The sequence below is a fragment of the Cyclopterus lumpus genome, chromosome 14, assembly GCF_009769545.1.
Source record: "Cyclopterus lumpus isolate fCycLum1 chromosome 14, fCycLum1.pri, whole genome shotgun sequence".
Taxonomy (NCBI): domain Eukaryota; kingdom Metazoa; phylum Chordata; class Actinopteri; order Perciformes; family Cyclopteridae; genus Cyclopterus; species Cyclopterus lumpus.
In genome coordinates, this window is record NC_046979.1 from 17777133 (window position 1) to 17803665 (window position 26533).

The following is a 26533-nucleotide window of genomic DNA, read 5'->3' on the forward strand; positions in this document are numbered from 1 at the left end:
GAAATGTAAATTATTCCCACGGTATGGAAATATTCAAGCCAGGCAAGTTGTCACATTGTGAAAAGCAGCCCTCCACCTCCAGGCTTGAGAAACTAATATTAGAGGCCCACTTGATTACAATAAAGAGAGTTTAATCACTGCGAGGGCTGTTGAGTCAAGTCAACTCATCAGGATCATTCTGACATCTTACTGATACTTCAACTGTCACAGGAACTCTGCCTCAAAGTTGTTACATTCTTTTATATATTAGTAGTTAAGTATATTTCAAAACAATAGCATTGCTTTCTTAATTACTGTATGAAGAGATTTAATGTAAGGATAATAATCAACCTTAAATCACTTATGGCAAAGAAATCTATTAACTCTTAAAATGGCATTGAGAAGTGTTCTTCCAGTCCAAGTTGCATCCTCCATGCTTTCCCCTATATTAGCTGTACACAATAGTATCATCCATTAGGCCAAAGACCACAAAGCTCCAAAAATATCAAATATTTTGGTTAAGATCAAAATGATGCCCAACATGCTTACAATAGTCTGGATCTCCATCTGAGTGGCAGCAGACAGATTCAGCCTGACCGTCTAGAAGAGGACCAAAAGAGTTAGAACAATGACCAATGTTGACCATTTCCATTTGAGATCTACAATACAATCTTTATTTTGAGTATAGAAATTCCTGTTTCTTTTTGTTGTATTTCCTTAAACCAATAGGAATATGTGATCTGCTTCAGGGTGGATTTCCCCTTTAAACATTGGGCATGTTAGTGCACTGAACTGTGCCGTCTATGTTTGAGCATCTGTACACATGAATCCAGTTGTTTTCGGATGCTTTCTGGAGTCCTGAAGTTTTCCAGATGACATACAAGATGCTTTCTTAAATACAATGAAAAAGTTGTGAAACTGATTTTTTTTTTTTTTTTAAAGAAAGAAAGAAAAAAAGAAACATTACACACAAAGTCTCAGGGAGACGAACGACAATATCATTTCGAATTTGAAGGCAAGAAAGTAGGATGTAATATTTGGAGGGATTTGCACGTTGATCCACTGTTGTCTTGACGCCTCTTGGTTCTCATCAACGAATGGCTATCAGTCCGATATCAATGAGTTTCTGAATCTTCTGAGCAATGACTGGATTCTTTAAGTGGCTGAGGAGCACACAGGAAAAAACAAAAACATTAGATTCTTCATACAGAGGGACAGAATGCAACACTAAAAAGTTAGTAAACTTACTCGCTCAGCGCCTGAGGGTCCTTCTGCATTTGCTCAAGGATCATGCGCATGGCAGGGTCACTCATGATCTGCTGCACCTCGGGGTCAGACATGGCCCTCTGCTTCACTTCCTCAGGACTGTCGTTCCTCATGGTCTGACTGACCATACAGCGCTGAATGCCTTCTGTGGCTTCCTGCGATGGAAAAAGTAAATTCATCATTAGCCGGCAGTTATGCATGTACAAGACTAAATATTTCGTTATCACAGTATTTCAAACATGTCGCACTTTGTTTTATAGATTTAGGTGCTCGGCATTTATTCAGATTGTATTTTGACAGAGAGCAGACGGGCCACAGCAGGATGATGGGTGCCCGGGGCCGCATTCATTCAAAATCTGGCACCTTCCCGCAGGTTTGTCAGGAGGTGTGTGTGTTTATTTGTGCTTTAGAACATAACCACAATGAAACAATTAGATCATAAAGTTTTAGTCCTCTGATTCATGGCTTTGTTCTTACTAACGGCAGACCCTCTCTACATAACAACAATGTGACGACATGTTATACTTTTGAGAAAGACAAACACACTTTTCTGAGCTGTGTAACAACCTATACATTACCTTTGAGGAGGAGTCCAGCTCCAGAGCCTTCTGGTACACGTCCACAGCTTTTGTATAGTCTTTCATGGCCTCCAAGGCAGCTCCTTTACGTGTGTAGCCTTTTACTGTGGACAGATGCGTTTTAATTAGGTGCAAAATCAGAAGGACTGTTCCTGAATCTAAATTATAGAGTATAAACCAATCTACTTTATTAAATGGTAGCAACTACAAAAGGTTGATACTTACTGAAGGCGGGCTCAAGTCGGATGCACTCTTCACAATCCTGACAAATGAACAAAAGATTATCAAAAGGTCCTTTTTTTGTCAGGTTATGATCTCATTAAAAAGGGACTAACAGAGATGCTGGGTGAAGACGCGCTGTACCTTCAGGGCAAGTTGAAACTCCAACAGCTTTGTGTAGCAGGCAGCTCTGTTGCTGAAGAGCTTGGCATCCTTGGGGTTTCTCTTGATGGCCTCCGAGTAATGTTTCATGGCTATGGGGTAGTCTCCTGTAGGATGAAAACGAGGAGTTAATCTTCATTCAAGGTCTTGCAAGAAGAATCAAATGACGGTGAGCAACCAACACGCGCTACAACTATCACACACACACACACCTTTCTGGAAGGAGTCGTTGCCCTTGCTCTTCTCTTCCAAGGCCAAGTTGGGGTTGATGTACGCTATTTTCTCCTCCTCCTTCAATATCTTCTCTGCCTGCGGAGCCAATTAAAGTTTCACGGTATAAATCATTTGCACTTACATTTCCATCCTGTCCACAGCCAATAATCTGAGTTAGAATCCAAAAGCTTCATTCAGCTTGCACTGCACCTGTTGGCACCGCTTCAAGACGTCGGGAGTACGATGCTCCGACAAACTCTTGTTCAAATACTGAATCGCTTCTTTGTATTTATCCTGCTTGAAGTATGAGTTTCCAATCCTGGCCAAGGCTCTATATACAAAGAGGAGGAGGAGAAAGAAAAAGATAAACATGTTATTGCACCAAAAGGCAGTGATCTGGTGTTCTTAACTACATAAAGTGTAAAGACCGTTGTAAAGCAGTTCAGTAATAATTATGAAACAGGAGCCAGTCACAACCACCCGTGTTGTCTTGAGCAAAATTCTCACGTTGAATAGACAGATAATTCATGTCCTACTTCAACATCACTACGTCATCTTTGGCCTGTTGGGAGTGGGAAGTAATAGGGCAACACTGCCACCTAATGGTTCTTGAATAATAAAATGGCTCTGGTCATATGTTGATTAGCTGCATGTCGTTTCCCCATCCAGATAAGTAAATAAGTAAGTTAGAAACTTATAAGAGGTCCTAAAAAGACTTTCTAGGTTGAGTGGTTGAATTCGCTCCAGGAAAGACAAAAATTAAGAAAAAACAAAACCAAAAGAAATACTTCTGGCAGAACTCACTTTGCGATTTGTCTGTAGTCTTCCCGGTTCTCTCTGCCAACGTCAATGGCCTTGTCACACAGCTCTCGGCACTTCTCATAATCGCCCTTCTCAAAGAACACAGCTGAAGGGAGAACACAAATGTGTATGTTTAACATTCAGTCTGCACTAAAGGTTATAGTCATGTCAGTTTTCAATTCTATTTAAACTAATCTAAACTGGTTGTTGGGTCAATTCTATATTTCTGAGCCATTGGAGCGCCTTTGTAACCACACACACCGCTCCTGGTTCAATTCAATGCGCCTCATTCTCTCCCCCTCCCCATTGTCAGTCTGTTGCTACACTGTCATCTGTGCAGTAAAAAAGGCGATAATGTCAAAAAAAATAAGATTTGCCACAATACAGAACTGTTAATTTCCTGAGGAAAAAATTTGACATTTCCATTTTTTTTTAAAGTGTTGCTAACAATCACATTTCTTTATTTAAACTGAGTATTTAGCTGTGGTGGTCAGCCCAGTGGCAAGAACTCCAACCAATCACAAAGGGGAGGGAAATCCAAGAACCGGTGGACAACCCACACTAATGCTGTATATGAGAAATTGTTTTATGCCCCTTTTGATCAAATGGGAGAGGCTAGCATTTGTTTTCCGTCTGAATATGTACCTGCTTGATTAGATATGTAGGTCATGTTGGTGGGGTCATGTTTGACTGCTTCTTCGTAATGTTTCAGCGCTGTGTCAAAGTCCTTATTCTTATATGCAGCATTCCCAAGTTCCTTTTCTTTCAAGGCCTGTTAAAAAAAGAAAAAGAAAACAAGAGGATTAAAAATAAAACTCTAAATAGGGTTTCAACAGCAGACACAAAATGTCTTAAAACTCATTACATGTGTGGAGTATGATTGAATCCTTATCAATTGTTTTACCTTTTTCTTGTTATCGGGAAGGTTTTCCTCTTTAGGGGGAGGCGGCTGAGTCTCTTTCGGTTTGGGGGGAGGAGGGGGAGTGAGGTCCTCTTCTTCTTCCATCTCAGAGAGGTTCAGTCCCAGCAGCACAGATAGAGTGGTCATCACTCGGGGATCCTGCAGCTTCCTACAGAACAGTCAGGCAAAAGAATGCATTTCTAATACTCAGGGCTGGACGTTTTCCAAATCTACATGAGTATGATTTAGTTAGTATTTTATACGTGTTAATGATTACTGAGCCACAACACAACAAAGATGATTTTCCGCAAATTAAATATAAATATATAAATAAGGAATAACAGGGGATGTACAAATACTATGTAGCCTACTGCTGTCACTAAGCAACAACATTTCTCAAATATTTTCCAGACTTGGGTAATGCGACCCAAAGTAACCATTTTTTTTAATGGTTTAAATACATAATTTGTTAGTCTAAAATCAAAGAATGTTGTTAAAGCTGAATTTTTTTAATGCACATACGTGCCAAGCTCCGACGGTTTGTTCCTGAGCTGCTCCAGCAATTCTCTGTAGCTGGAGTCTGACAGTAGCTCACGGGTCCGAGAATCATTCTCCAGCTTCTGATACAAGTTGGGCATGGCGAAGGGGTTCATCATCGATTTCTCTGGTGAAACAAACAAATATTAGTGTAATTTATATGGTCACACAGAAACACTCAGGATTTCAAATAATCTCTACGATTAAATTCAGCTGAGCTTTCTCTCCTCTGCAACCCCCACTTGTTTGTGTCTGAATGAATCACAACACTCACTATAAGTGGACTGCCTACTCTCCCGTTGAAAACTTGAGCACTTACAATGTGTTTTACTTCAGTGGTCGTGTCAGACATATTTAAATCCTCTACACACGTAGGTAGGAAAAGTGACACGCTACTTTTTCTGTTGAATAAAAAAAAAAAGCATCACAAATTAAAAATGTTTACCTGCAAGCCGGGACTCAATGTTCTGTAAACCCTCCTTCAGCTGCTGGTTACTCGGCTCTTGCCGGATTCCCTCTTGGTAAGTTCCTTTAGCGTCCTCCAATCGGCCAAGAAATTCCAATGCTGCAGCTTTGCGGGAGTAGCCCTGGTTGATCAAAAATAAAAACGTTGTAAATTGCATTCTCAATTTAAATTTCAACATATCTTGTCAACATAATAATGGCAGAAAAAATTAACATCTCACCTTGCCCCAGTCCGGCTTGATCTTGATGGTCTGACAGGCATCCTGGAGAGCATTCTCGTAGTTGCCTTTCTTGGCGTAGGCAGCTGAGCGGTTACTGAACAGGACATGGTTTGAAGGGTCAAGGGCCACAGCTTCGGTGTAGCAACGTACAGCCTCATCAATATTTCCTGCACTCAGTGCCTTGTTGCCCTGGTCTTTCAATGCTGAGACCTGCGAGAGAAGAAGATATAATCAACTTTATTATTATTACACAAAGGCACAATGCGCAGTCCCTTAATTGGATTGGACGACAGAAGACATCTTCTGGCAGCTGTTCATGTCAGAGGGGGTGCCGCAGTGATGCAGCGAGAGAATGTCTTTTTTTAACGTGAATTCAGTGCTCCAGATGCAATCTATTCTTTTAACCTGAAAATAAGGCTTGGTCGTTAGGCCTGAAAGCAAGATGGGGTATATGTGTGAGAGTATACAGATTTAATAACACCTCTTGTAGATTGCTTGTTGCCGTTTGACATGTTATCACACTACATCTCCACAAAATGTGACGGATTATTTACACTGAGCCAAAAGAAGCACCACTCCAAGAAGAGGCTTTCCATCCCATTGTCCCAGTCACACAAAAAACAATGTGTTGAGGGGCATGACTTTGCCTCAAGGGCCAATCAAAACACATTACAACAGTGGTCCCTGGGTCCTTCCGTACAGGGCCGCACAATTTTGTTTAATGAAAAACATTCTTGATTTATCACGGTCTGAAAGGCGTTTTATTATGAAAAATAAGTCTGTGCCTCTTGACACGTCTCGGTCACGTTAGCCCAAAAATTAAGCCCACAAGCGAGTAAAAAACAAACGTCTTTGGAAAGGGGGAAAGGCCCAAATGAGGAGACAGAAGAGTCTATAACTTCCAAAGATAAAGAAAATATCAGGAGTTATACTTAAAATACTGGTTTATAGCTACAGGTGATTCTCATGCGCCAAGCCCACTCTGCATAATATGGCGATAATTCAGCCCAATGGAGAGTTGTACTTTATATTTGTGTTTATACCGGTCGTATAATTTTATTTTGTCATATTTATGCCCCACACCTTGAAGGCCGGTCCTTAAAAATACTATTTTACACCAAACCGGTCCGTGGCACAAAAAAAAGTTGGGGTGCTTGACTAGTTTAAAAAAATGTATGTTTCAAGAACAATTTCTGTACATTTCCAACTCAGATAAATGTTAACATCTGTGACACTAGACTTATCCAAAGCCCTGTAAGCAGCCACATACAATCTCGGAACAACCCAAGGAAGGGATGAAGAAGAATGTTTAGCTCATTGAGGACTAAATATTATTGATCATGGAGCTTTCATGTGGATACTCCATGATCAGGAAGATGTGCAGTCAAAAAGTGAAAATGGAACCCGGAAGAGTATTTACTCTTTAGATATGATGGGAGAAAGCCGATCATGGAAGAAGACATGGACATATTGTGGGTGCTCAAAAAGTCTGACCTGTGTGCACCTTATCCACTGTCATGCTTTGCCAAATAAGTAATAATGCCGTACCAGCTCAACCAGGCATAATATACATGCATTTTATTTATTTGTATAACAGGTGTGCCGTCTCAAAATGAATTAATGGCCAAAAATAAAATGAACTGCCCAGCTCAACTGCCAAGAAGACGCGGCGGTCGACGACAAACTGCGGCTGTAGCCATGACAGCCGAGCCGTGTGCATCTCGAATGATCCTCCCGGCTAAGAGCTACTGAAGCGGATCCAAAAATACTCCTGCAGCATGTGCGACAGACGGACTGTCGCAGTTCTGCTGCCCGTCCTGTGGCACAACATCTCAACGCAGGCGTTTATTAACTGGCTAAATTACGACTTCCTTTTTTACGTCACTTTTAAATTCCTGGTAGCGTCCACATTGTGAGCTGGTTCGTGTTAGCTTAACGTTATTAGCTAAACAGTAGTTATTAGTAACTAACTAACGTTAGTTCACTCAGTATATTGCCGGCGATTTGCAAAAAGTGGTTGGCGAAGTGCTTTGTTATATCGAGTCACAGACGACGGCCACAGTGACAGGCGAACCGTGCTGTGGAGTTTTCAACGATAAAGCAGTGGTGGTACATTTTAAGTCATGTGCGCTAGCTTAACAGTTAACGTTAGCTAACCTTGACGTGTGCAATCATGAATTAGCCACGACCGTACACAATGTGGAATCCAGTCCCCAGCACATTGTTGTGAGAGTTATCCAACATGTCGTTCGGCAACAGCCTCAAGTCCAATCAGACATCATCGGCCAAACAGTTACAACACATTACTACCTGATTGACGCTAAGCTAACAGGCTAGCTAGCAGTCCGAAATTAGCAAACAGTGAAGTTCCAGCGTAAAGAGGTGATTCACTAGAATATTAGCCACATCATTACAATCAAAACACGGACAATTAAAAGGTACTCGACAATATTTCTAGGAAACGTTGAATGCTGAATCATTATGAAGATAGTTGCATGACACTCACTTTCTCCATGGTGCAAGCATGAGGTTCCTTCCAGAAACTACTGCGGACTAGCGCCTCCCACTGAATAACATGCAAGTTGCCAGTTTGGGCCGTACGAAATCCGCAAACAGGGTTCCGCTTTACGTCTCACGGGACAATATATAGCCCTCTGACGGAAACGTCGAGAAGATGCCGGAATAAAACCTAGATATGTAGACTTTACACAAGACGTGTTCCTCGCTCTCTGAACTGTTCACAGTTGGGGAACTGCACATGCGTTGGGGACACATGGGTTCGTGGGCTTTGTTTGAAAGTGGGTATTATACACAAAATAATATCTTAATGCAATCGTGAGTAAAACCTTTAGCTATAGTGCATGGGATTTTAAGGTAACTTGTAAGGTTATGATGATGTCATCATATGGCGTCGTCATTAACACATACTGTATGGCATCTTTATATTACAACATATGATAGGCCTAAGTCATTATAATTACAGGGCGCTACACATTAGACGGGTTGCTTTGTCAAAGCACCAACTCTTTTTAGTAGACATTATATGAACCACCCACATAAGGATATAATGTATGTATTTATTTTTAGAAACATAAATGGTGCTACAGCAATCATGACTCAGTCTCTGAATAATTCGTTTTGGACTCCAGAGTAGAAATGATAGAGATTCAGAGAATTCAGGCAGCAGCTGAAATGGTGAGTTTTGTTCAACTACACAACTTGTTGATGATTCATAATTTCTCAGAGGCAAAGATTGCTGTGGAAGCCATCCCTGAATAGACCATTCATACCGCTGTTGCCATGGATTCACAGAACGAGGAAACACAAGACAGAGGAGCTGTGTGTGAAGGTTAGTCTTCGGACTCTCAGCAGGGATGTCACACAGACACGCTGAAGATGAGATTATCACAGGCTCTGTGCAAAACTACGGACAGAGCAGGGAGGTGTGTAGCCTGGTCTTTCCTTATTGACTCTTCATCTACATCTACTGTAGTTATTGGTGCTGCAGAGGTGAGCAGAGCATTGCAGCCATACCAGCTCACAACATGTTCAGATGGCAATTTTGCCAGGAAATCCCATCATGTATGAGGGAGAGAGGCTGACACTTGTGTCTGGAAATAGGGTTTAAAAGTCTATTAGAAGCCCTATACTTGTTGCAGCTCTGCTCCCTGTATTATACTTTGTTCACTTGTTTATTCACATCTCTCTTTCATTATCATATTTGTATTGTAATGCCTCAACTATTGTGATTTTTACAATATTAGTCCATATGTAAAGTGAAACTTAGCATCCTTGGTCAAATCTCCTGATGTGACCTATTTTCCTTTTTTTCACAAACATTCTTCAAAGAGATGCTGTATAATTTTACAATTGTATTATTTGTAGTTAGGGTAATACAACTAATTGTCTGTGTGTGGTTAGTAATACATTAATCCATTCAAGCAAGAGGAATAATAAACCTAAGACCTGAATGCCCAACTGCTTAGTCAAAATCTAAGCTATCCCTCATTGTATTGAAAAACAGGATGCAGGTTATCTTAGATATAATATCCATATTTAATATAATGACTATGTTGTTGTTTTATTTTGCTTACTGACTAAATACTAACTCCTTACATGATACAAATTGTTGTGTTCTAATTTCATTGATCCTAAATAAAGTGTTTAATAGGAGGGTGCAAAGTGTTGGGATCCTCGAACAATGGAGGTCATCAAATAATGCAGGTGATGCAAACGACTATACAATAAGTGGCATACAGTAACATCAGAAACATGTGCCTAATATCTTTTCGTCCCTTTATTCTGAAAATGCACCATAAACAAGCGCTGTAAGTCCCAAACATGACTGTTGTATTTTCGACTAGAAGTAATGTAATCCCCTCTGAGAGATGTTTAAGACCTCCGAGCTTTCTCGGGGAACTTGAATGCACCACCCGTCACCGGGGATTTGGCGCGTGTCGCTTTCCAAGGTTCTGAACGGAGAACGACATTTCGTCGCAATATTGTCAGTAAGGTTGTAACTCTTGTGAATTTTTGTTAACAAAAAAATGAGTTAGTAGTTTTGTACAATTTTTATAGAAAACACTTTGGGCTTTTAAAAGCAAAAGCGGTAACTGGTAGCTGTCCATTAACGTTACATACCAGCTGTGACGTTACCGAGCGAGATGACCTGTCAACATAGAAGTGTTTTAGCTAACTAAAGTTAGCTTACTAGCAGTAGCAGCTAAGTTACTGAGAAGGGAACTTATTGCGAAACTAACAAGGCCTCAAACTTTAAACTCGCTTGACTTGTCAAAGTATTTCCAACTGAGTAGGTGACCAACACTAACCGGGGCAGTTTTAAGGTCTTTTCCATTTAATTTGTATTTGGTGCCTCTCTTCTGCACATTAACCAGGTAATAAAACCAGCAGTTTTATTCCAAGGACCACAATGAGGAGACAGGAAAACCAACCTATCAGGCCTACAGCAGGTGTGTAAAAGAGATGTAATTCACAATCCCCAGACTAATGTATTAATTTCCTCATATTAATAGGTAACCAGTTATGAATGTTTTGTGGTGTAACATTATATAGAAAGAACACAATAGGAAGTTCTAGACTGTATTTGTCTGTACAATTTAAGTGTAAGGAGGTCAAATGTGATTTGTTCTTCGATATTTAAACTGTCCTAAAATGTGAAATATAATGTCCTGTCCGGCTTAATGTACTGAGCAGTCGGATATGTTCACTAGTGTTATCTCTGCTGTGTCCACCAGGCTGCCTGTCGGTGCCGCTCTTCAACCAGAAGAAAAGAAACCGAGTTCCTTTGACATCTGCTCCCTCTGAGAATGAGTTCTTCTCCCACAGTGAATACATAACAAGCGCCAGCTCAGCTGCATCTCACAGCACATCAGGTGAAGCATTCAGTTAGGCTCTTTAAGCTTCTACTGTATTTCAGTCACTAAGTGGGAGTACACACAAAGAAAAATACAAACTATATACATATTTTAGAAATGCAATTGTTGCCCCTGCATGTTAATTAATGTTCGACACAACAAATCACCATCTCCTGATGAATTACACACTTGAGACCACACTAAATAAAGCTTAGGACAAAATTGTAAAACGTCTTCCCATGAATTAAGACAAAGAAGGCTGCTATGACAATGTTCCTTTTGTCAGGTACCTATGGATGTTACCAGGCCTCAGGTCTGTCGGCTGGTGCTCCAGAAAGCCACCAGTGGAACAGGCAGAGCATCCCACCATCTACCCCGCCCCAGCAGTATGGCAGCAACAGACCTGCTCCTGGACCTGCCCCTGCAATAAGAACGTATACACCCACAGCCCATCCATACAAAGTTGGAAGCAGAAGGTATGTTTCAAAGACTCTCTGACCATTAGTATGATGGTTGGATATTTATATTCTCTAAGTAAAAAAAGGGTAGTTATCCTTACAGACACCAGAGAAACAGTTTGAAAGGTTTCCAGAAAACTGGCAGCAAACTTCAACTTACAGCTTTTACTGTAATATGATATGCTCATGACAGGAAAGAGTGGAGACTAAATAAACGCATATGTTGCAATCAGGGTTGCAAAATTCCGGGAATATTCCAAGTTGGAAACTTTCCACCGGAATATATGGGAATTAATGGGAATTAACAGGAATAAACTGAAAATGTTGGGGTAATTTAACTGTATTTACCTTGTCATAAGCATGCATGCATGCACACATTTATAATACAACTTTTAAAAATGACATTTTGGACTTTTGACATAATTGTGAGTAGAACTTTATTCTTTCATCGAACAACAAAAACATGAACGTTGAATAAAAAAGGTGTATTCCCTATGATCACCACCCCCCCAACCCACATTTTTTTCCCTGAATCTAAATGCTTTCTTCCTGGACCTCATCAACGTCCTCCTCACTGCTGTAGAAAGTTAGTCTACTGTATATAAATAAACTTGGTATTAAAATGAACATTACTTCAGTTTACATATTTAAGTAATCAATATGCTAGGTAATGGAACGTTCACTTTCTACATGAACTAGTTCAGTTCATAGTTCACACATTTTAAAATGAACTAGTTCAGTTCATAGTTCATAATTCAACATTTTGAACTAAGTTCACAGCTCCAAAAAATGAACTAGTTCAGTTAATTTTTTCAATATGTTGCAAGCTATAATTGAAATCTCTATCTGTCTGCAATACCGCTCTTGGCCTCTACGCCACTCTGCGCTCTCACACTTGCCAGGCATAGGGCTGAAACGTTCAGAGGCAACACTGATGACAAAGACGTTCAAAAACAACAGAACGTTTTATGTTTATGTTTCTGGCAGACAATGTTCCCAACCAGCTGCATTCATGGACCAGCTGAGCTCGGCGTGCATAGTCTTGTTCTCAACTACATTTAAGTTCCCTGTTATATGCTTTTGCAAAAAAACGTAGGCACATTTTTTTTCAAAATTCTCGAGCCAAAGTTCCCGTGGAAACTTTCCGCCCCTTTGCAACCCTAGTTGCAATTTTAAAAGTTCAATGTGCTTGGTGTTTGCTGTGTGCTGGGTTTCAATTTTAGATCCTAACTATGTGAACATAAGTTAATGTATTTTTATTTTCAGCTCTGAGATGGGACAGCCCATCAACCCAATAAGACAACAGGATTTTAGCCCTCGTGGTAACTCCGGACAGAGCAGATATCAAGCCCCACACATCAGTGAGAGTGCACAAATTAAGCCAAAACCCCATACTGGGTTCTCTCAGATGGGTCAGCAGTCATCTTACAGACTACCCAATCCCACACATCAGTATTCTCAGCTGCCCAGACCTCTTCCTGCTCCTGTCACACCACCCAGCAGGCCCTCTGCTCGTGTAGCGCAGCCACAAAACAACTCCTGGAAGTTTACTAACAGCTTTGGGCCGCAGCGATCCCTCTTTGAGGGAAACAAGAGCCCAAAGCAACCTCAGACTGTGCAAAAAACTCAAACTCAGGTAAAAAAAAAAGAAAAGGATAATAATACTAATATAGAAATATTACAAAATGTGCCATTAATGCGTCATGATATTATTGTGATTAGTGCATCATTTGTGTTTCTGCTAAGCAGGACAGATTTCCTATGAAGCCAGCCATTGAGAACTCACTGAGGATCCTGACTTCAGTTATTGATGGCATGAGACACTGGAGCCAGTTTAAAGACAAAGTCCCATATCTGTTTGAGATATTTGGTCAGTTGATTAGGAGTTGCTGCAGTCTCTGATGTGTGCTGTTTAGGAATGGTTAAACACCAGTAAACAGGCTGTGCTCTTTCTTCCCTCAGCTACTCTAGACTCTGCGGTCACACTGGATCGCCTAGGAGCTAAGAACTTCCTCATGAGAGACGGGAAGGAGGTTGTGACGTGTGTCTTCTATGAAAATGTGAGTTGGGAAACAAGCTTCCTCTTCAGGAGTAAATGGAGTGAATGTGTCAATGTCCATTTGCTCACATTAACAAGTCTCCTCTGCTTCAATCATAAAATAATGGCTTTTCACTAACAGCGAATTTGTGTTATCCATGTTTGGTATGAGTTTGTATGAATATGTTACTGTCAACATTATGCTTTGTTTGAGGCTTTCACATCTAAGGAATTACTTATCATTTTCGAATTGGCTGTGAAAATGTTGCTCTTCTTCCTCTTAACTCGACCCTGTTCCCCAACATTAACAGTGTTTTTTTGTCTTTTAAATAATTAATTACAGCCGATGTTTAAGTTGATCTAATACATTACCAATCAGGTCATGTAAATCAGGTTATATAAATAACACAAGCCTGTGCTCCATCAGAGATAAAGAAAACATCATTATGACCCAATACATCGTATGTCAAATACAGTACAGCCTTTTATGGATATTCTGACCCATATTTCTCTGTGCAGTGAGCAAGAGGCTTAAAGTTCAAGGAGCAATGCTATGACATAGTTGTATGTCCCAATTGAATGCATACTGTGTGTACCAGTACATACTTTGTAAGGGCAGCTGCAGTATGTACTAAAAGTATAAAGAAAAAAGTTTGCAATTTGAAACGCAGTTCAGGTTTCATTATTATATCATCTCAGCAGTGAGGGGAATGGGACTTTTAAGGTGTGGGAAGATGGGTGAAATAGGAAATGACATTGTATCCAATTTGGTGTGTTTAGCTCACTGTATACTTTACCTGTGGTGTGAGGTTCCAGATAGCTGAGGATGAGAAGCTGTAATGGCGCACTGGAGTAAAGGGAGTGAAGGACGACAGCTGAGGCTGCTGCAAACATTAGTTGTATAAAGAATATACAAGCAACAGCATCTTCCCTTTCTATCGGGTGGAGCGCAGACACTTCAGATGCAAAACACAAAGTAGCGCTGGAAGGTGATTTGATGTTTCGTTGTCCCTCTTGTCCAACAGGAACAGGAACTGCCCCGTCTCATCCGTGGTCAAGTCCATCGCTGTGTGGGAAACTACGACCGCAGTAGAGATGTTCTGATGTGTGTGTCCGTCAGACCCGGCCTGCCCTCAGAGCTGAGGAACGCTCAAGAGGCCGTCAAAGCCTGCGACGCAGAGATGAGAGCGCTGGTTAAATTACTCAGTGAAGTCTGAGCACGAGTACTGCAGGTGTCTTTAGACTGAGTGGAAGACAGTATACCAGTATGTGATGAGGGTGGAATAGATAACTGTTGTTTTGGGTCACAGTAGTTTAAAAAGCATGTTTAAAGTATTATTCACGTGTTTGACCTGCAGAGGGCGCTGTTGCGCTGTTGAACTGGACTTTTGACAGTTGAATTCATTATAATACATAAAAGAGTCGTTTTGTTGAACCAAAACCTGAACGGAAAGTAAAGCCTCTCTTTTCGTAAGTTCTGAAATGTTTTTATTACAAAGAAAAAATTCACAGAACAGCAAACATTGTTTAGAGGTTAATTCAGGTAAAAGCAAACACGATGAGGTAATATCTCAAAATATATCTTTGAAAATCGGGGCAGTTAGGAGTAACATGTGATACCAAGTACAGTTAGTTTATTTACAGTCAAACATCACAATGGAAAAAACAATAATTCTACTTTACCAAAACAGTTTCACCAGTGCTGAGACTTTACACACAATGGGTCAACAAATAGGGGGAATAAGTCCAGTGCAGTCACGCCAGTTATTCCCACAGTCAAGCACAGTATGAGGTCCAACACAATACCAACACGTCTCTCCGGACCTTCTTTCAAATATGGCAACAGAATCACAGTCATTTTCTCAATGTCAGGACACGTCATTATGGGAACCCAAATTTGGGAAATATTAGAAGATTAACTCATTAGCGAAATGCAACCCATTATTCAACGCTAGTAGACACCCACTAGAAGAGGGAGTCTAGCTTGATGGAATTGGCAGTGTAAATGGAGAAGTAGACATTTTGTCCTTGGAACATGACAGGACCGGTGCCAGCGCTTAAAAGGAGAAGTGGATCGACGCAAAACACCAGCAACACATTAGCTTACTTGAGGAGCAAATTATTTTTTAACCACGTTTTACACATAATGGGAATGATGTGTCAGCTCAGCACAGATAACCAAAGGCGAAGTTCAATTTGTACAGCTCCCTCCTCAACCACTCTATTTTTAAATCACGTAAGACAAGGATGCCAGGAACTAATCCGTTAGCCGCATGTCACAACCTTTTAATGTAGCAATTCAAGTGATTTACCTCTTTGAGATAATTGGCAAAAGATGTCTTGGGCATTACGGGAAACACTAGTTGCTTTTTTCTTCTTCTTTCTCTGCCGTTACCTCCAAGGATTAGAAGACATCATCTTTTTTTCTTCTTTCTTTTTCTTTTTTTATCCTCCAGAACATTTGCTCAATTGAATGAGATCATACTGCATCAAGTACAGGAGAAAGACGTGTAACCTCTGAGAGGGGAAAATATAATCAAATTAACACATCACACAACAGGATCCACAGTTTTTCAGCAGAAAAAGATGATAACCTGATAATTGTATTAAACACTTGTCTTGGTTATGTTAAAAGGCACACGTTGGTCAGATCACATTTAAAATCTAGATCAATTGTTCTACCATTAACAAAGCCCATCTCATCATGCATTTTTGACAAAGTTCCCACATCTCCCGGCCTTTTGCAACCTTTTTTTTTCTTCTTTTCCTGGATTAGAGTGTTTAGTAGTGTGTGTTGTAGACAGAAAACAATTGTTTCATGATTAACAAGCGGGTTACGTTACACAAACAGTTCTGGGGAAAAAGTTAACAAAAGGATGCAGTATTCCAACATAACACTTTTTAACTTTTTTGACAACACCGCTCTGAAACCCCCACTAATGAGTGTGATTCAGGTCCCCGTCGTGGGAAAAGATTTCAGCCGGTCTGATGCTGTGTCCATTGACCTCTTTTCACTAAATTGTCCTTGAAAGCTAAAACGTCGTCTTGACGCTCACTGGTTTGAACGCCTGGAAGACAGAAAAAGTCTGAGGCGCAAAAATCTTTCAAAGCATCAGATTTCCCTATTTTTCAACGTGGCATTTTGAAACCTCAAACAGCAGCTCAGTTAAATACCGACCATATGTACGGTCCAAAGCACGATGCATGGCACCCTCATCTTCAAGTGCCTCTCTCGCTGCGTCGCGTGAAAATACCTCTTCTTGAAACATTTGAGTCCCACCGGCACATAATCTCACGCTTCCAGTCTCTCGTCTGTTTTGGAATGTTACACGTGTGGAACAAAAGGGGAAGGGGACAAAAAGTACAAAAAAACACTCATTTGTAGTCATTTCGTTAAATTGTAAAAAAAGAAGAAAAAAAAACAACAACGCGTTTCTCGCATCGTCTCCATAATTGACTTGAAGTCGAAATTATAACCACGGAGCAAAATGGTAACATAACACATGGCATCTAAATGAAGTGAATCTGGAATAGCCACGTAACAGATGCAGGAAGACAGTGTTTGTTGCCGGGCGAGTCCCAAACAGCATCACCTTTAGAACAGGATGCAGGATGGGGAGGGGTTGGAGGGGAAGGGGGGCAAGACGTCGTATCAATGCACTACAACAGCGTGGGCAGAGGGGTGGGGGACAGCTGCTCCTTCGGTGCATATTTGGCAAAAAATGGCAAGAAGACGGTGAGCATGACTCCGACGATAGCCAGCATGTAGCCCCATCCGATCTGGCACTCGCCGGCGTAGTAGATGTCCGAGGCCCCGCAGAAGGACCGCACCAGCGAGGAGTTGAGGCCGAAGGGGTAGACCAGCAGTCCAGCAGCCATGATGAACACTGCAGAAGAGACGCAGTGGGTTAGACAGACGAACGGCGTGCCGTCGGAGGAAAGATTCAGCACAAAAACACACGCAGGAATACATCTAAAATGGTTATTCATGCATATATAATCTTGCTGTGTTTCATTGATACAACACACATGTTGCCAGCTGAAAGCCACTTGATGGCAGTAGAGGTTTTTGTAAAAAAAATTTTTAAAAAGCGTCCACCTTAGTGAGTAAATTAGATACTTCATTGATGATTTATAGCCTGGTGTTGCATCAAAATAAATAAGGGATGACGTCGATAGGTTTAAGGGTCCAGCGGTGGCCAAACAGTGCTTTTTAACATATTGAGCAACAAGTGCTGATGACCAGTGAATTGAGACTTCTAATGGAAAATGACATCCATTTGAACTTAAAACAAAGCTGCTTTCTCTGACGCCCTCCACAGCCAGACAGCGGCTCATTTCTACAAATTGAGTCCAGTGTCCCGGGCCGCGCTGCCAGACAGTTTATTGACCGCGCTGCTGTCTGTATCATTGCTGCTTCAGAGCGCCGGGGTCACTGGGAAAAAAAAAGAAAAGAAGCTTGAACTTGTGACTAGAGTGGCCCTCCAGAAAACACAACAAACATATCTGTTTGTACGCTCTCTTGATTTCAGGAGATGTTTTCTTTTCTTTCTTTCTTTTTTTTTCTTGCTGCTTTCGAGGGCGGTGGGAAACAGTGCTCATGTGAGAGGGCGGCTCTGCGATAGCTACGAGTGTCAAATCGATGGTCGGGGCTTGTGCTTGTAGCTCATGGGCGAGGAGGCAGGCAGCCCCCTCACTGATGTTCTGGTTGCACACTGGGGGCTTCGGGATTGACTGTGAGGAGGAGACAAGGGATGAGAGGGAGGAAGCACAAAGGAAGGGTGGAGGAGAGGTATCTCTTGAGTGCTGTTTGTGAAGCCTGGCGTCTCTCTGTGGAGTTCATTGAGGATCCGCCTCTCCGCCCCAACCAGTCCAGAGCGGCCCCCATGTTTTATCTGCCGGGGCCCAGCGACTCAGAGCTCACCGTCTAATGACCTTCTTTCTTAGACTGTCGTTGGCTTTTGTGGAAGGAAACAAAAGGCCTCTTCCTGCTCCTCTGAGTTGATGGCGACAAAAGCAAACTTGGACACAAAACTACGGACGGACGGATGAACGAGTGAGCCCAAATAATCCATACGGGGACGAGATGCAGGCAGTGTCAGGTAAACAGAGCGGGATTTTATCAATGAGACCAGGAGCATGCAGGGCGGGAGTCTGGATCAGATAAACTGCAGCTCGGGGCTGACTGGATCTCCGCGAACCTTTTAATGAGAGAAAACCCTGGAATAATCAACCTCATATCAGAGGCTAACAAATTGGATCAATTTCACACTTCAGATCTGAAAGGGATGAAAGCAAACCAAAGTGCATCCACACCTTTTGAAAGGCTAACGCACATCAAAGTTTGTTTACGGGGCTTGGGGGGGGGGGGGGGGCGCGTGAAGTCTGACAGAGTGCCTTACGTGATGTCACTTGAGTCAGAACCGCATGGGGCTGAAGACTTCGAGCTTGAAAATGGAAAAAGTCACAGGCCGTGGAGCAGGAAACAAAGTTACCAACTCAAGGCTCCGGTTCTAACACACCTGAATCCACGGACCCAACTGGTGCCAATCAAGGGACCCGAATAACAAAGATACTCTTGTTTCTGTTTCCGTCCTTTTTGTGGCAATGCCAAAGGACTTTGAATGTAGTTCAGACCAACGAGGTCTATGTTTCGTGACGAACCCTCAAAGCGTGAAACAGAATCCCCCCTCGACAGGGTGGGCAAAGGTATTTTCAACGGGGTCTTCCATGCAGCGGTAATCTGGTCCTGTGAAGACCGGGCAGTGTGCTGAAAGAGGCTGACATGACAGATGGCACGCAGGAAGACTGCAGACCAAAGGTGTTCATTACCTGTGCAGCCGGGAGAGCATGTGGACTCTCACCCTGAACGAGGCCAACCCATTTGACAGCGCTGAGATAAGATCAGAACGAGGTGACTTTGTTGTTTTATATTGAGCTCCGAACAGAGACGGCACCCACCCCACAGGAAATGGGGTGGGTGGGGGTTATATTTTCATTTTGCTGAAGGGAAGGTAGAGCAGGGGAGCCCATTTTATTATTGTCTATTGTAAAAAAAAATATATTGTAATATTGTAAATAAAATATTGAGATTTATATAAATAATAAATATAACTAAATAATATATTTTAAAAAAAATTGTCACATTGCAAAGATGTCTTTTGTTTTGATATTGAATGATGCAAAAACAGTCCATTCCCCTCAACGGGTTTTAAAGAGCTGTCCACACAAGCCACCGGGCAGTAAAAAGCTACAAGTGCCTCCATCAATTAACCCCTAATAGACCCGAGCAGCGGACAGTTTACTAACCTTCCGACCCCCAATTAACGCTCTGCATTTGTAAGGGATCAGGACATGGAGGAAAGTCCCGACCTCTCTCCACAGAGAGGAATAAAAACGTCAGCCCCGATCCGATGAGCACCGCTGAGTCCACCGGGCTATCGTAATGTAAGATGATGAGACAGTGAATAATGGAGAGACGTCCAGTTAGCTGCATGGCACTAATGTGCCCCAGTTCCACTGCAAACTGTACACACTGTGCCGAAGAAGGGTATAGAAATTATGTTTTTCTTTTGTCTCACTTCAAGTTTTCTTGAATTACTTTTTTTTTTTTCACTCGCAAACTTAAAGTCTGTTCATCTTGATGACCTTACTGATGACCTTACTGCGTGTCTCCATACTGACAAAGTGTGTGTGAATGCACACTTCAGACCGAGGGAGTTACAAAAAGAAAGTATCCTTGAAGGCGAAAGAGCCAGAAGCACCCGAGAGCTCTCGACTCACCGTCGGCTTCGGCTCGCGTAGGCCTTCGTGTGCGCTAATGAATAGCAAATACCTTGTGTGTGTGTGTGTGTGTGTGTGTGCGTGTGTGTGTGTGTGTGTGTGTGCGCGCATAAGTGTGTGTGTGCGCGGCGAGAGTGTTAGAGTAGAGTCGCAAAAACCAAATCAAAACACTGTACCACCATACAAAGACTCTTGTGCAGCTCTTTCTCAGCGGTGTCGCTCCCGGAGACCGTGAAACGGGGCGTCCGTGGCAGCAGAGAACGAGAGAAAGAGATGGAACGGGCCCGTGGGGCCGGAAAAGGTGTGCGAAAACCAAGCCGTCCAAGCGTGACAACGGCGCACTTTCATCACGGACACGTCGGCACACAACTCACCGGCTCGGGTTATTCCACGAGCCGAGAGACACACCAATCACGGGATCGCTCATGTGTCGTATTGCAACGTGTTCACTGGTGGAGTCGTCGGGAATCTATACTCTTCAGTCAGAAATCCAATCTGCCGTCGTCCCAGATATTCATGCACTTTGTATCTAATATGGAATTTCATTCTTCCCAGGATATTACTGGTTCCATCCCGTGAGCTTCAAAGGGGCCCTTTCATTACAATTTCCAGACCTCCTGCCTTGGATCGAGCTCTATTGTGCTGCGTGTCATCACCCTGTTAGAGAAGAGGGGTTGAGTTCAAACGTCTTCTGGGGATGCAGCGCTGTATTCACCTCGTGTCGGTCTTTCTTCGTGGGTTGAGAACAAGCGTTACTAAAATGCACGACGGCCTCGAAAGGTCTCGGATTGAAGTGAAAAAAAATCGATCGCAGTATTTCAATCAGGAGAGAATCGCATATGCATGACGTTTGAATAGTGCAAAGTCTTTGGCGATCGGACTCCGTCCTGAAAAAGGATAATCAAGGGGTGCTGGTGGTGCTGGTGGTGCTGCTGGTGGTGGTGCTGCTGGTGGTGCTGCTGGTGAATGAGGAGCGTGGCTGATGCTGATTGGAGGTGACTGGGGTGGAGGAGAGTCGCAATCTGACAGCAGCAGAGAGGACCTATTTTAAAAGTTTTACAGCAACGATGTGATTGGCTTACAGAAACTGCGCAGCTGGTTGGTTAATTTAATTCCCTGCTTTATCATCTATCTTACTCTAAATGGGACCATGATTTACTTTTTTTTAATAGACTAATTCATTATTGAGACAATAAATTTGTGTTTACAATGTTTACCGTAATAAATCAAACGAGGACTCGAAACATTGTCTCACTGACTTCTATTCAATCAGACTTCTTTTAGCAACCAGAGGAGTCTCCCCCTGGTGGCCAGTGGAAAAGAAACGCAAGTTTAAGGCACTTCCATATTCACATTTACTCAAGACGGCACGCTGCTAGAGGCGCTCTGATCAGTTCATCGTTTAAATGGTTGATTAAAAAAAGAAAAAAGAGCATTCTTTTAATAATTAATAAGTATTATTTGAAGTGAGGGTTGCATTGGGCATTCTATGTTGAATCCTTTGTGTTATGTTATTGTTTTAGTAACAGTCGACGTGAGTTACATGCAACGTGTTATGGAAGAGTGTAAATGTGTATTTCCGTATTGCCACCATGCAAACTGCGTTGACCGCAGGACGATTAGCTTCTGCAATTCAAATGGGGATTTTTTAATAAACAAACAAGCAAACGTACATAAAATACACTGAGTGCACTGATTATTGCCAGAATCCAGGCGGAGAGACGACTTCCACACAGTAAAAGCTGGTCTACGGTGAAGCAGAGCGACTCACTGTCCAGTCACCAACAGTCGACTAACTAACTGCCTCTGTGTGCTGCTCTACGGAGGACGCACACTTTAAAGGGTTTCATAATGAAGAGTCAGCAGGAGGAAGACACGTACATTAAGAAATCAGACAGGACACGTTATACAATAAATAGGCCGCAGCCAGCGAGAAGTAGAATATATCAGAAGAGACTAATGCGCTGCTTATCTTCTCCGACCTACAAGACAGACAGGCAGACAGACAGGCAGACAGGCAGACAATTAGACAGACAGGCAGACAGTCAGACAATTAGACAGACAGACAGACAGACAATTAGACAGACAGACAGGCAGACAGACAGACAAACAGACAGGCAGACAATTAGACAGACAGGCAGACAGACAGACAGACAATTAGACAGACAGACAGACAGACAATTAGACAGACAGACAGGCAGACAATTAGACAGACAGACAATTAGACAGACAGACAGGCAGACAATTAGACAGACAGACAGACAGGCAGACAGACAGACAGACAGACAGGCAGACAGACAGACAGACAGACAGACAGTCAGACAATTAGACAGACAGACAGACACTTAGGCAGACAGACAGACAGACAGACAGACAGACAGCTCCCCATCAGGACGCAGTCAGACTTGAAAATAGAACAAACACAACACATGAAATGTAGAACCGGAGTGGACCTTTGGGCGTCGCCAGCACCCACAGCTCACTCTCACTCCTCACTGACAGGTCTCATCATGCTGTCCAGACGGGGACATTACCTGCTATCCACTTCAAAAGGTGCGTGGATGAGCACACGCATTAGCCTGTGGCCGCACACAGACTTGTTTGATGTCACATTAGCTTTTACGGCAAAGACATCCATCCGCCCACAAGCCAGTGGGAGGAGAGGAGGAGAAAAAAAAAGCACGTCTTTTTCTTCTCTGCCTGCCGAGGATGTCGCCCGCCCACTTCCAGGTGGAGGTGTGGGGCGAACGCGACACAACAACAAAACTCGAAATTTTGCCAACACAGTTTGCTCGTTTGTCTGCGTTTGCCACTGATGACACACGGTGACAGGAAACATGTGGCCGGAAAGGGCTGAGAGATGGCGCTTAATTACAGAAGCAGGCCCGAAGGCTTCACATCGGGAGCTGCTGTTCGTCTACGTCGTCTTCCGCCGCCACGTTCTTCATCATCTGCTCTCCCGTTGTCGTGTTCCATAAGGGAGCACTTTGCCATGAATAGAGCAGGTCCCTATGTAGACACTAATAACCCAGTTGTTGATGTAAATGAGGGGCTGATTTACAGCGACAGCCTGGGGTGTTGCTGCTATATATTGTATATACGTAGCCGGCACACAAGTGTGTGCGTGTACACACAGTAAACGGTGCGGGAACAGAGTGGCACAAAACCCACTTGGGGGGTCAACAGCGGTTTCACAAGTAAATCCAAACGGTTGAGGTCTTAATTGCGTAATTTAATCGCTGTGTGTACAAGGTGGAAGTACACACAGCGTATGTGTGTGTGTGTGTGTCCTGTAATGAAAGCATAACAAGAAGGGCAGCGGATAACAGTGGTGTGTCTATAGGAAATTGCCTTTTCACCGGCCGCACGCAAGGAGTATTCCCCCCCCCCCCTTTCCTATCTCTGATTGGAAGATGGGGATGGATAATTTCTCTTTCTCTCTCACACAGCGAGGGAGCGCACACTTATTTTTTCTTCCTCCCCTCGACCTCCAGTCTACCAGCAGGGAGGAGGAAGAGGAGGGACGACTAAAACACGGATGTGCCGGCGCTTTAAGGAGGAACCACCATATAGAGTCCCCTATATGAAGAATCAATAGTCTTCAAAAGAAAATGAGCTGAAATAACAACTCAGCTCTGCATTCAGACTGGTCCCCCCCCCCCACATTAATGAGTCCTCGGCACTAACGTATCTAAAAGTGCATTGGGTTTGCTCCATTGCTCCATTACTCCGACCCCTCCGCGTGCTCAAGGTGAGGAATCGTAGCGATGAAAGTTTTTCGGAGTTGAACGTTGCCAGCGATGAATCTCAAGGTAGTCAGCTGGGAGCTGGCGAAGCGTGGGCACGACCAGCGGGGACTCTATCCTAATGTGATGAGCTGTGCTCTAGTCTGCACACAACCATGTTGATAATTAAGCTCAGTGCGCCTCTGGGAAATGATGCTAATGACGCTCCTCCGTACATTTGTCGAAAACATTCGGCTGAAGGTGATCGCGTACACGACTGAAACACAACTTCTGATTACGGAGGCGAGGGGAGAAAGGGACATTGAGGGGAGGGGGGAGAGAGAGAGAGAGAGAGAGAGAGAGAGAGAGAGAGAGAGAGAGAGAGAGAGAGAGTGGAGAGAGAAAGAGGTACGTTTTCAAGATTCAAGGAAGTGCCTTGGGCGGGATATTTCCTACAGGACAGCAAGTGAAAAGAAAAGTGTCAAGAAACACTTAAGCAGTCAACATTGACAGAGTTCCAGCAGGTGTGTAAATGGGTAGATTTGAGGGCCTTTGATGAAAAATAGCTGGGGGTAATTAATTTGATAGGTCCAGCTTGCCTTTTCTGTCCCCATAAAGACGTGAGACAAAGCAGACGGCTCAGAGTGCCCTTAAAAGCCTGTTTGACACCGCGGGGGGGATTTCTTGTGGAAGCCACTTTTTTTGTGGAAATGGTTCCGCGGCTGTCAAACGGAGGCAAAAAATAAAAAAGCTGTTGACCTTGACCTACGAAAAAGAGATAAAAGAGTGAGAGAGAGAGAGAGAGAGCCGAGGAAGAGAAAGCCGATGAGGAAATAAAATACAGGGAGTTGGGAGAGATTAGCGGGGCAATAAAATAGCTTCTGCTATCTTCAGAGGGAGCAGGCCTGCCTGTGGACTGGTCAATCAGCTCAGTAATAGGTCTGTTTATCACGGACTCATTCAGACTGCTCAACGCTCACACAGAGGACTGCGGGGGGGGGGGGGGGGGTTCAAGCCCCCGGTCCAGAAAGGGAATGTTTTGTTTCGTCTCATAGACTCCTCTTACTCCACAGGCTTTTTTGCATCTTGGAGATCATATCAGAGGATTAAAACACAGCTTTAATGATTCCCTGTGTGTAACCGTGGCAACAGAGACAATGATACAGACGCACACTACTGAAGATAAACAATGAGCAGCTACAGCATGTTTCCCCCCCCCCCCCCCCCTACAAATTATAGAACTGTTCATTTGAAAGGGAAAAAAATCAAAAATGTCCAACCCGAGGGTCATTCACATGTAAATTGTCGATTTGAGGATAAGAGAAGGAGAGCAAAGCAAATGGAAGAAACAAGAAGAGAAAGAAAGAAACGTGCGATGCGCAGCAGAGCATGCAGTTAGTCAGCTGGACACCATTTTCACAGCCTCCGAACAAAGACCACTTCAGGGTCCCTCCGCTCCCAGCGCATGCTGAGCCATCTGAACTCGTGCTTATGGCTGAATCTCCATCCGGGGAGCAGTGTAGCGATGACACATGAGTCTCACACGCTGCATCCGATCTGTCATCTTAATTACTTTCATTTCCATATCACCATCTATTTTTCCTTTTCCTTTCCCCGATGTTGCAGATGAATTTACACCTCAGACAAATTGCTTGTCCTTGACTTCCTTCTCCCTCATGAGGCCGCCCCGCGGTGCAGCCTAAGCAAACCTAATCTCTCCCTCAATCCATCCCTCCCACCTCGCAGATTGAATTAGCACGGGAGACAAAGTACCTCACATGCATGGATGGGAAAATAAATAATAATAAGACGAGAGAGAAAGTGGCGGATAGATTGAAGACATCAATCAACTGTGGGAAGTTGCGCTCACCGTGACGATGTGGAGTTGAGGAAACAACGGGTGAAACCTGAAGGTCTGCCGCTGTGTGTGTGTGTGTGTGTGTGTGTGTGTCTGACATTAACACCCTGATTGTGTTGACAGCCTGTGGCCCTGAGGCTCGGCCCTTAAGCTCGACGTCTCCTGGGTTGAGTCGTGGCCTCGGGTCCAACGGGGGGGGGAATGTCAGCCGGCGACACCGGGAGGTGCATTGTGCACACAGCTGTGTGCCGCCGAGTCAGTCGGGAGAACATGCCACAATGAGAATGGCACAAGCCTTGATTTCATGTATTGTATGCATTATGCAAAGCAGATGAAAGCGACTAGATGAGGAACTGGTTCAACTCTATTTGCCCACACGCGGTTATTTTCAGAAGAAACATGTGTTCATAAATCGGTGCGTCCTCCCCCGCCCGAGTTAAAAGGTGACGCAACAACCAAGAACAAACACAAAGAGACTCAAAACAACAAAAAAGAGGCAAAACAACTGCAAGGACTCAAAACAACAACGAAGAGTTGGTAAAAAAACAACAACACAGTGACACAAAAACAACAAAGAGACGCAAAGCAACAACAAAGAGACGCAAAGCAACAACAAAGAGACGCAAAGCAACAACAAAGAGACGCAAAGCAACAACAAAGAGATGCGAATCGACCGCAAAATATGTATGGTGGTAAAGTGATTTGAGACACAAAAAGTAGTTGGAGTTACAAATAGCAGCAATTTGTTGGCATTATTCTATATTTAAAGTTGTTTATCTAGCACTGAATAAACAATGTATCACTAATGTACAATGTATTCTTGCTAATAATCCAGGCTTTAAAGTTCTCATTTGACATTCACCATGAGAAGCTCTCCGATAAACACATGCATGAAAACAGAAGATGGATATCGCTGAATAAATATACATTCATACGTAAGCACAGTAACCCCGT

The 26533-nt window shown here is 43.1% G+C and overlaps 3 protein-coding genes across 20 annotated transcripts in view; 1 reads left to right on the forward strand and 2 right to left on the reverse strand.

Moving 5' to 3' along the window:
• Positions 1-110: 110 nt before the first annotated feature.
• On the reverse strand, positions 111-8083 carry stip1 (stress-induced phosphoprotein 1). Its single transcript, XM_034549605.1, has 14 exons — positions 7849-8083; positions 5343-5552; positions 5102-5243; positions 4642-4783; positions 4123-4288; positions 3864-3990; positions 3222-3324; positions 2628-2748; positions 2417-2513; positions 2187-2311; positions 2049-2085; positions 1824-1927; positions 1228-1400; positions 111-1142 (listed from the first exon to the last, which is right to left on the reverse strand). The coding sequence occupies exons 1-14, from the start codon at positions 7855-7857 to the stop codon at positions 1070-1072; spliced, it is 1629 nt and encodes a 542-aa protein (XP_034405496.1). The 5' UTR covers positions 7858-8083; the 3' UTR covers positions 111-1069.
• Positions 7953-14687, forward strand: LOC117742366 (spermatogenesis-associated protein 22). Of its 18 annotated transcripts, none has more exons than XM_034549609.1 (11): positions 7953-8177; positions 8430-8537; positions 8655-8691; positions 9504-9566; positions 10238-10312; positions 10598-10735; positions 11004-11193; positions 12442-12811; positions 12925-13045; positions 13138-13235; positions 14239-14687. In XM_034549609.1, the coding sequence occupies exons 2-11, from the start codon at positions 8499-8501 to the stop codon at positions 14428-14430; spliced, it is 1323 nt and encodes a 440-aa protein (XP_034405500.1). In that variant the 5' UTR covers positions 7953-8177; positions 8430-8498; the 3' UTR covers positions 14431-14687. The 18 variants fall into 18 exon arrangements, with proteins under 18 accessions (XP_034405500.1, XP_034405506.1, XP_034405499.1 ...); XM_034549615.1 differs by having other exon boundaries at positions 8492-8537; positions 8655-8785; positions 9514-9566; XM_034549608.1 differs by having other exon boundaries at positions 7953-8140.
• A 2186-nt stretch (positions 14688-16873) lies between these two features.
• LOC117742368 (transmembrane protein 211) overlaps positions 16874-26533 on the reverse strand; it is an 86314-nt gene continuing 76654 nt past the window's right edge. Inside the window, exon 3 of the mRNA XM_034549629.1 lies at positions 16874-17100. Coding sequence (XP_034405520.1) covers positions 16874-17100 — 227 coding nt within the window. The remainder of the gene's footprint in view (positions 17101-26533) is intronic.